Source organism: Schistocerca piceifrons, chromosome 2 (assembly GCF_021461385.2).
Source record: "Schistocerca piceifrons isolate TAMUIC-IGC-003096 chromosome 2, iqSchPice1.1, whole genome shotgun sequence".
In the NCBI taxonomy this organism is placed as follows: domain Eukaryota; kingdom Metazoa; phylum Arthropoda; class Insecta; order Orthoptera; family Acrididae; genus Schistocerca; species Schistocerca piceifrons.
In genome coordinates, this window is record NC_060139.1 from 908,315,209 (window position 1) to 908,326,404 (window position 11,196).

The 11,196-nt window shown below is 39.3% G+C and overlaps 1 protein-coding gene across 1 annotated transcript in view; it reads left to right on the forward strand.

Moving 5' to 3' along the window:
- LOC124777883 (dehydrogenase/reductase SDR family member 11-like) overlaps window positions 1-9,538 on the forward strand; it is a 47,203-nt gene extending 37,665 nt beyond the window's left edge. The window contains exon 6 of the mRNA XM_047253422.1: window positions 9,078-9,538. Coding sequence (XP_047109378.1) covers window positions 9,078-9,119 — 42 coding nt within the window. The 3' untranslated portion in view covers window positions 9,120-9,538. The remainder of the gene's footprint in view (window positions 1-9,077) is intronic.
- The last annotated feature ends 1,658 nt before the right edge of the window (window positions 9,539-11,196 follow it).

The window sequence follows — 11,196 nt, forward strand, 5'->3', positions numbered from 1 at the left end:
GTTGATCTGGGAGAGATCAGAAGTTATGCCAACTCAAGTGGCAGACACTCGAGCACCGTCCAATAGTTCTAATCTCTCCCCATGCGATTATCACAACTCTGATCCCTTGAAAAGACCTTGAAGGGTCGATGATTCCTCTCAGACGAGGATGTGCAGCAGGCAGTTATGGACTTCTTCACACAGCAGGACACCAGATGGTCATTTTCAAGTTGAATAGGTTAATTTCCATCTTTTGCAACAACAATTATTAAGATCAGATGCGTTTAATTTTATTCTAAAGCATCATCAGTGGTCAGGCTTTTTGTTGTTCACTTCATTCTTCTTCTTCTTCCTCCACGTCTATTGGTTGGAGTTTTGCAAACAGCGCTAAATATATTTACGTTTCTGTGTTGAGAAGTATCACCGTCCTCTTGCTATTTCGTGTGTTTGGTTTTCAATAGCTACTGAATAGCAAAACAAAACACACGAAATGGAGAGAGGACTTTGATACTTCTCAACACAGAAACGTGAATATATTTAGGTCTGTGAAAGTACTATTTGCAAAAACTCAACCCATACAAGTGGAAGAAGTAGAAGAAGAACGAAATAAACAACAAAAAACCTGACTGCAGTAGATGCTTTAGAACAAAACGTAACGCATCTGTTCTTAATAAGACTTTCAGTACAGTTGCAAAAGACAGAAATTAACCTGTACGACTTGAAGATACCTGTTTGGCAAAACTGCTACTAATACTGTTAGTTATTTAATTTTTCTTTCGTTTCGCAACTGATTTCGTTTTTTAGACCATTGTCTAGTGATAATCTGTACAGAAAAAGCAATTAAAATGCAATTTCCTTTTGACAGATCAAGAAGTAAGAGAATGCATGATTATGAATCCCAGAGCTGCAACGTTATGCACACAGCCAAAAATTCATGAAATTCACCGGTCTATCTGACTTCTGTTAATAGTGTGATAGCACTTAATATATCTTATGTAAAAATCTCAGTTATTTACTCAAAAAATTATCCACCGTAAACTACACAAGAATTAATCGACCAAATCAAAAATACAAGCATTCCTAACAACAGCAATCTGGTTTCTATTAATATTACTTACGTATGCAAAAATATTGCTATTAAAAAAAATCAGATATAATTGAGAATAATTAAGTACAAGAAACTACGTCCAGGGAAAATTTGCGACCTTATTCAGTTGTTGGAACTAACTCTTTCTTATAACTACTTCATCTTTCAAAATATGCTCACAACCAGATACTTTAGTCATGGACAGCTGCAAGGTAGGAACCTTGGCAGACATATTTATAAGCCAAAGTAAGGAATTTTTTTGAGAAATCTAAACAGATAGTTGACAAAGTCATTTACTATTAGCAGGTCGGTGACACCTCAGGCCTGCTGAACGCTACAGAGGAGGACATTGCTAAGACGCATTCACAACTAAATGGTATGCATGATAAGGTCGGATTCATCAGTGAAGTCAAAGTAAATATCAGTACCAATTTAGTGGATGTCACAATAAAACAAAAGGTTTCAATGCACAAATTCGGAACTTTTCATTAACCACAACTGAACACACATTAATCAGTAACAGACCATGCCATACAGAAATCCATAAAAAGCATAATTTCATGCATTATTATACAGAATGAGAAATCTTCAGCTTGACGAAGATCATATTAACAAAGAAATTAAAATCCTTGAAACTTTGGCAATGTGAACGATTTCGAAGCACGAATAATTAAAGAAATGCAGAAACAGAAATGGGACATTAAGCAACATTCAGCCACCAATGACGTTATTCTAAAGAGAGAAATCACGAAACAAATAATCCAAGTGCATTCATGATGCATCTTACACCCTGCAAAGAAACTTGCTGAAATATTGCCGATGAACTCCAAATCCTTCATCATGCAAAGAAGTAGAGGAAAATGAATATTCTATGCGAAATAGAGATGTTTGATTGTAAACATCAACCAGATAACCTATCAACGAAAAACCTGAACTAAGAAACGCAAAGTATCCGCACAATTTTAATGGTATGCTGTTTACAGCTAATCAAAAACAAAATGGCAGTCTCATTCATTGTTCCCACAGTAAGTTAGGATTAATCATTCATAGTTTCTTCACTAACAGGAAAAAATATGCATATTTAGTAAAATTTTAAATTTTCGAACATCTCATTTGCTACATCTTTAAAATTATTTTGTTTTTATGAATGAATATTGATGACTAAATCTCTGAAATTGTTACACTGCCCTTACTTTTATTCTTTGGACAGCAGTATATCTTTACACGTGTGCCACCTGATGTGCATAAATTAACTGCCAAAACATCAAGCGCACCTAAGTTTTTGTAAGCAAAAAACGAATGGAAACACTAAACGTGAAGACACTGCCAATTTTATAAATATTTCAAGTTTTGTAGATAACTATATTTCCGCTAATTTACTTTCACACCATTGTGTTTTCCATTTTGTAGCGTAAATATAGTGTGCTTTTCTGTACAGATGACTAGTGCGCAATGGCTTAAAAAGCCGAAACCGATTATGAAACGAAAGAAAAGTTTAAATAAATAACAGTCTCAGGGTGGATAAATGCCTCATTCATTTAGTAAGTATACACTGAGGTGACAAAGTCACGGGGTAGCGACATGCACATACACAGATGGCGGTAGTGTCGCATACTCAAGGTATAAAAGGGTAGTGCATTGGCAGAGCAGTCCCCCCCCCCCCACCCGAGTCCTTTTGTATTCCCCTCCTCTGCCTACCCCACTTTCTGTCGCGTCTGCCCAGCGCCCCCCACCCCTCTTATGGGTCCTCATCCTCCATCAGCTCCTTTCCCAGCTCCCCCTCCTTTTTTATTTTCCCATCATCTGTCCAGTCCCCCCCCCCCCCCCCCCCACCTGCTCTCGGCTGTAGTATGTCACATTTGCCAACTTTTTAGTGCAGTGCTCCAGTGACTGTTCAATGTTGTTCGTCTTTCTCGTGTTGCAAACAGAAACCATGCTGTCGCTGAGTGTGAATTTTATGTCTTTTGCGAACAGAAACCAGACTGTCGCCGTGTTTTTTTAATTGTCTGTCTATTGTTTTACCTGTCTGCTTTGTATGTATTTTCTTAGCGTCATCATCCCTCTGTTCTTTGTTTTAAGTTCCACGATTTCTTTTCACCATGTTACTCTTTAAGTCTCCGATTTTATCGCCTGTTTTTATTATTTATTCTCTTCATCTTTCTAACAAAGTCTGTAGGCTGAAGAGCGGCATACTAAGCTGCTGCCAGCCCGCCCCCTTCGGGGGGGGGGAATTGAAATTCAATAAAGAAGAAAAAAAAAAGCAGAGCAGTAATTTGTACTCAGGTGACTCATGTGAAAAGTTTCCGACCTGATTAGGGCCGCACGACGGGAATTAACAGACTTTGAACGCACATTGGTAGTTGGAGCTAGAAGCATGGGACATTCCATTTCGAAAATCGTTAGGGGATTAAATAGGCCCAGATTCACAGTGTCAAGAGTGTGATGGCAATATCAAATTTCAGATATAACATATCACCTTGGACAACGATGTGGCCGACGGCCTTCACTTAACGACCAAGAGCAGCGACGTTTGCGTAGGTTTGTCAGTGTAAACAGGCAAGCAACACTTGGTGAAATAACCGCAGAAATCAATGTGGGACGTACGACGAACGTATCCGTTACGACAGTGCGGCGAAATGTGGCGTTAACGGGTTATGACAGCAGACAAGCGACGCAAGTGCCCCTGCTAACGGCACGATAGCACCTGCGTGCTTCTCCTGGGGACCCTAGGCGACTGAAAAACCATGGCCTGGTCAGATAAGTCCTTATTCCAGTTGGTAAGATCTGATGGTAGAATTCGAGTTTGACGTAGACCCCACGAAGCCATGCACCCAAGTTATCAAGAAGGCAGTATGTAATCTGTTGGTGGCTCCGTCATGTTGTGGGCTGTTTACATGGAATGGACTGTATCCTCGGTCCAACTGAACTGATCGTTGAAGGGAAATGGTTATGTTCGACTACTTGGAGACAATTTGCGGTCATGGATGGACTTCACGTTACCAAACAACGAAACGCCATGTCACCAGGCCACAACTGTGCGTGGCTGATTTGAAGAATGTTCTGGACATACCGAGCGAATGATTTTGCCATCCAGATCGCTCAGCATGTATCCCAGAGAACATTTATGCGACATAATCGAGAGGTCAGTTCGTACACAAAATCCTGCACCCGCAACACTTAAGCATTTATTGGCAGCGATAAGCGGCAACATGGCTAAATATTTCTGCAGGGGACTTCCAACGACTTGTTGAGTTCATTCCATGTCGAGTCACTGCACTACATCGAGGTAAAGGAGGTCCGACACGATATTAGAAGGCACTCTATGACTTTTGTCATATCAGTGTATGGCTGTGATATCCCCAAAAAAGGAATATGGGTTATGTGTGAAGCCTACAGTAAGTCTAACAGTCAGATCCTAGCTAACGATATGTCGGCAAATCCTAGGAAGTTGCCGTCGTTTCCAGAGTCAATAAACGGCTCCATAACTTCTATCCAATTCTCGTGGATCAGTCTGACTTTGACACTGAAAGCAGAAGAAATAAAGTCCAGTTATTAAATTCTTCAAAAGTACGTTCAGTAATGCGGGCACTATAGTACCAATATTTGACTGCAGCCGGCCGGTGTGGCAGAGCGGTTCTGGGCGCTACAGTCTGGAACCGCCCGACCGCTACGGTCACAGGTTCGAATTCTGCGTCGGGCATGGATGTGTGTGATGTCCTTAGGTTAGTTAGGTTTAAGTAGTTCTAAGTTCTAGGGGACTGATGAACTCAGAAGTTAAGTCCCATAGTGGTCAGAGCCATTTGAACTTGACTCCTTCCGTTTTCTATTCTATTCTATTACTGTGACACATATGACCTACACGGTAAACGAGATAATCACTCCGTGCTTTCTGTAAGAAGCTTCCATTTCTGTCCGTAATCTGCGCTGCTGTTCCTTATTTTCAACGACGTTGTCATCGGGGACGGGGGTAGTAGTTTGGCTGAAGATTCGTAAACAGTTATTAATGTCCCAGCTTATTTCTTCAGTTTGGAAAAGATAGCTGGTGATTTAGTTTTGTTTGCTACAGTTCTTGGGGCATCCACCGGACATCTAGTTAGAACTGATAAGCTTCCCAGTGCTTCAGCCTCCTTTTGGTTAAGAGCTCTTTGTATTAGCGTTCAACACTCGTGCAATGTTACAGCCTTCTTGTGCGTTCTACTTCAAGACCCTCTTCATATACCTCTACCCAGATTTATTCTCAGCCTTAAGAATGGTTTGCCATACGTTCTTCGTTGTTGCTGGGATTATATTGTTCCCTGTCATTTGAATGTCAGAAACCTACTCTTCCGATTTTTTTTATCCACGTCAAACCCTACGCAATTTATCGGTCGAATCTACAGTTTAGAGTGCAGCAAGAGCCAGTTTGTTATCCACACTGCAGATATTCTTTGCTGTAGCATAAGTTAAGTAAAGGGAACATCTGCCTTTGCTACAACTGGCCACCTCCTAACCACCTCTCTTGCTTGGGCAAGGTCAACTTTGTATTTTCAAATGAGGAGACCCCCTTTTATTGCATCTTCGGATTTTACGCCAAAAAAAAAAAAAAAAAAAAAAATACGTACAGTTTGCTCAAAACATTGTTTTCCATTCGTGGTAGATGGCGCTGTAACCGACAGATATCAAGTGTGCCTGTTTTTGCAATTAAGAACCGACGCATTTGGTTTTACATTTCATTTACGATATAAATGTAAACCGTTGTTTTCTAAAGGTTGATTGTTGTTCAAACTTTACTTGAGTGTTGCAAATGTACAGTACAAATGTACTGTACAAATAATATTGAAAGGTCTCTGTTGGATTCCTTTCATGTTAATTTCTTAAATCTGTTATCATTTACGGCATAAATTCCTCTTCTAAATTTACTGTGGCGTTTCTGACTATCTGGGAGGAGACTGAGTAGTGGAACGTGTTACTTTTACACATAAACAAGAACGATCTGTCACACTACTACACTTTAAAACACAGATTATATGTAATTCATGTCACACAGTCTCATACGGAACCTACATCCGCTTTCTTTTATATACTGTATATGATAAGATACTGTCATCCCCCTTCCCTTCTGTGTGAGAGGATGAATGAAGCAGATGTATTTCTAGTTGCATGCTTGAGGGTAGCAGACAAGCCTGTCTGCTAGAGAACAGTAGGACCAACGTCGGAACAGGTAGGTACGCTTTCTAAAAGCAGAGAGGTTTCTATTCTTAGTATGGTCCTGTCCGTCCCTTGTCATGTTGGTATAGGAAGCTGCCTCTCTGGTCACTTCCGTTTTGTATACGGAAGCACCCTTTGTAGGAGCCCAGGTCAGTCTGTCCGCGGCGAGCGTCTGAAGTGGTAAGATCTCCGGCTAAGTGCGTGTCTGCTAAGTCCGTAGGACAATGGATTTCTTAAGTTCAGCCTAACTGAAAATTTAATCACCCTTATTTCAGGTTTAGCTCTAAAATATCTAATGTTATCTTAAATTGCTACGCAGTGTAATTCGAGTGTGAAGTTCACAATATATTCCGGTAGTTGCTTTGTCACTACTTTGTGAGTAAAGTGGAACCACGTGTTGATCAGTAACTCTAACTAAGATCATCAATCTTAAATGCGAATGTGCGTGAGATTATAACGTCTCGTCTTGACAATATTTCTCAATATAGCAACTTTTCTTTATGTTCAACCCACGTGGGGTGTACTTTGTGAGACCAGTACCACGTGCTTATACAGTTGTTTGACCCATCAGGTCAATAGTAAGACGATAGTAACCAGTTCAAGGTTTTTCTTTTGTAAATTGCTTTTCGATCTAATTTATTTTAATTATTGTGGTGTTACACTCTTTGTGTAAGCCAAGTTGACCACGTGAAGCACGTGGTGTAATCATCAAAGTAGCCCTCAGCTATTCTTTTCGGGAAGATTTCACAGAGAGTTAATATGAATTTAGTATACCAGTGTGTGGTAATTACATGACGGACAGGATTGCGCTACGAACGTAACTTCTTTGGGTGAAAATTGAATCGGTTGGCTGTGGTTAATTTCCTCTTGCATATGTTTCAACGTTCTTCGTGTGTTATTTTATGAATGCAGTGTTGTATGCCGTCTCCCAATCTTGGCTCCATATTTGATGTGTTCCGTAAGATTACAATCTCACGTTGTCACAATCCTAAATAAGGCACCAGCTCAGTTGTGAATCGAGTTTAATATGCTGAAATTTCAATGATCAATGTTAAAATAAATTTCCAAATATAAACTGATTTATTTCTTTTTATTTAAATTCTCTTTTTATATACATACCACCGGTTGTCGTATGACTACTAAAAGATTATAATTAATGCTAGTCTGGTTGGGAATTTGGTAAGCTAGACTGGATACCTGGTGAAACAGTTGCTCAGTAATGCAAGGTTAACTTCCCCAGACAGCTCACAGCTTTTAACCCGCTTTTATTGTCTATCAGCACCGCTTTCATAGCAAATTAAAGTAACAACATTACAATATGCCTAGACATTCACATTTCTGGCATGTAAGTTACTTGTATGGTAATGTGGTTTTCTGTCCCTACGGGGTTGGTTATGGTGAGTCCCCAAATCATCGGCATGCTTGGTTACGTTGGACGCCCCGGAAACCTCGCCGTCAGGGTGACTGATTTCAGTGTGTATCTCCAACCAACCATCGTGACTCTCGCGCTGGCCGCTACGCGGTACCGGCGGAATACAAACCGCAACCATTGCAATGAGGTAAAATGTCCATGAAGTGATAGTGACAGGAGCAAATGCCACGGATACTCACCGAAAACAAATTCTCCAGTGGTAAGAGACAAGGGAACTCACAGAAATCAACACCCCAATTGTGAGAGGCAAGGGAACTCACCTGTATGAACCATCCCGATGGGAACAGAATATCATAACATCCACGTTGTTGTTCCTGAATCACGCTAAACGTTGTTTCTAACTAGGTATTGAAACGGCTAACCATTGCGTACTGTGCAAGTAAAGTTGCACCACTAAAGTAAATATCGAACAGAAGCACCAACCGTTAGAGCACAAAGGTTAGAGCACAAAGGTGGAAAACAATAGTTAGAGTAAACCATACGTATTTTTTGCATAGAATCGGAATATGCAATAAAAAGGGGTGTTCACATTTGAAAATACCAAGTTTATCAGGCCCACGCAGGAGCAGTGATTAGGTCCCTCCCCCCTCCCCTTTTTTTTTTACAATCGTACTGACCAACTAAGATCAAGTTAACAACTCAATTTCCTCTTTTTCATTTGTTGTTTACTATTTTTTCAGTATTCCCTCATTTTCTCTCCATGAAGCCTATTCCTTTCTTCCGTCCATGTTGTTCCAGATTTTTGATTTCTTCTGCTTTGTAAGCCTTCTAAATTCAGATATTTTATTTTTAAAACGGTTTCTTTCCGCTATCTCTGATTCTTTGATGTTGTTTCTTTCTAGATCTTTCCTTACTTCTGTAATCCATGCTATTGTCTATTTCTTCTTCCAGAAATATAGGAGTATTTGTTTTGTTAGTCTATTTCCATCCATTCGGCAGAGTGTCCGAGAAAGATTAATCTTCATTTGGCCATTACTTCAGATATTTTCTCTATATTTTTGTAGATCTCCTCATTACTTCTTATTTTCCAACCATTTACTGTTTTAATTGCACCCATTATTTTTCTAATAATCCTTCTTTCCAGTACCTTTAGTTTGTCCATCTTATAGTTCATCATTAGGCATTCAGATCTATATGAACATTCTGGTCGTACCACTGTGGTGTAGTGTTTTAGTTTTGTTTTTCCCTTTTACTTATATTAACTTTTCATCTAGAACATTTTTTTCGTACAATGTTTTTCGAGATATTTAGTTGTCTCAGAATAAAACCAACACCCTGTGTACTTTCGCGTCAGGCGTTAATATGAACAAACCTTTAGACCATCACCTTACAATTTCTGCTTTCGTTTTTATTTCAACTAATTTTACTCAAGCAATTTTATTTTTGTTTCAGGTTCATGAAATAATCATCCGTCCAACTGGCTTTGATTACTGAAGGCACCATTTTCCAGGAGCAACGTATACATTCTCTTTATTACTTACCAGTGCTTGCAGTCGTGCCGAGACATCACAGCAGGTTTCATCACAGCCGGAAAAGTGAAACAGCACATGAAAATATTTAGAACTGCTTCTAATACCTTCAGGGAGAATCGTTATTACAAACATTTCCATAACTGTCAATGAAATGTAGGGAAGACATCTGCTACAAAGAATAAGCTCCAGATGTCTGTTATCATGTAAATAAGTTCTGTAGCACCTTTATGCCTATTTGAATAATTGCAGTACCAGAGTGTCATTAATATAGTCCATAATCATATGAGGCACTGCATAATACTTCTGAAATTTTATTTGAAATTTGTACTTTACGTGGCGTAGGTGACCCAACAATAAAACAAAAAGTTTTATCTTTTATGTACTTGCAACCTACAGTCCCAAATAATAACGTGTATATTTGATTTGTGCAGAGATTATGCGAACATGGTTCAGTAACCTCTTTTAAATGTTGCTACACTCAGCTATTGCTTCTCCGTATATTTACTTCTTACTAAATTTTGAGGTGAATGACATTTCCATTTTTCGAGCCAATACCCCATTTCACAACATCAGTATAATGAATAAAAGCGATGTACATTAAAAGTGAGTCATTTACTTATTTTTATAAGTGTGCCCACTACTGAGGAAGACACTTTTTCATTAACCTGTTAACAATCACATAATGTTCAACTAGTAACAAAGAACGGCGTGGTGAAGTTATTAGCGACTAACTTCATCTATAGTACCAACAAAATTTTTAGCAGGCGAGTATGTAATGAGAGTGTGATAGTCACCCCTCGCACATCTAAGCTTACTAAAACAAACAGTGTTAGTAAACTTTGTAAATTCTTTTCATTTCATTGTATTTTGGTGAAAGATTTGTTAGTCATTTGTTGTGCACGTTTCTGACGGTACGAGTACTAAGTTTTAGGTGAAAATGTATTTCGACATGTTTGACATATTCTGTGTCTGCTGCGACTACCATCCTTGAGGCCAGTGGAATGGATATTACAGTAAGCAGATTAGTTCTTATACAAAAAACGTGTTCCGTATTTTCGTTTTCTCCCATTCCATATCCACGAGCATCTCCACCATTAGCACTCAGCAAATTTAAAGTTTCGCGTTCTAACGGTTGGTGTTTATGTTCGAAATATACTTTAGCGTTGCAAATTTTTATTGAACGGTACAGTATAGTTAGCCGTTTCAGTGCCTGGTTACAAACTACGTTTAGCGTGATCCAGGAACAATAACGTGGATGTTATAATTTTCTGTTCTCATCGTGATGGGTGATAAGAGGAACCCCTTGCCTCTCACTCACTCTTTCGAAGGTCTTCTGTCACTAAGCTATAAACTCTAACAACGCCATTTACTGGTTCTTTGGTGTACTGCGAACCTAACCGTGCTTCTGTTGGGATTATGGTGTACTACGCCGTCACTAAGGGAAACATCCCAGTTAGCAAGCTGAGCAGACTCTTAAAATTTTAAATTACGAATCTTTTATTTTCGGGTTCCGAGTTTGATGAAATAAAGCCTATATGGTGTCCTAAGCGATGCTCGCGTTACCATTCAAAACGCCATGAAAATTCGCCAAGTAGTTATCGAGGTAGCTTGTTCAGACTGACAAAGAGTCCGACACGACGGATTTAGATAAAACTTTAAATCACGGTAACTATTTTTTGTGATCCGTTTTTGACGAAGTAAAGCCTATACGTTACCCCGAGCTAGGCTAAAGTTCCTTGTCGAAATCTAATCAAAATTAGTCTGGAAGTTTTGGAGAGTAGCGCGTTCAAACAGACAGATAGGCAGATAGAATGGTTTTACAGTTTTATTATTAGTAGTGGCAGTATAGAAGATGAAACGAATGGCAGATCTTGTGTGGCAAGACAATGCTACTAACAAGAGAATGATATACACCTCTGTTTATGCTCGACAGACAACCTTGTATTTCCAATAACAACATGTTTATTTGTCCGCTTCCGAAGCTGAGCTGTCAGTATGTCTCACTGCCACGCGGAGCTATCAGGTTCGTTCGCAGTACA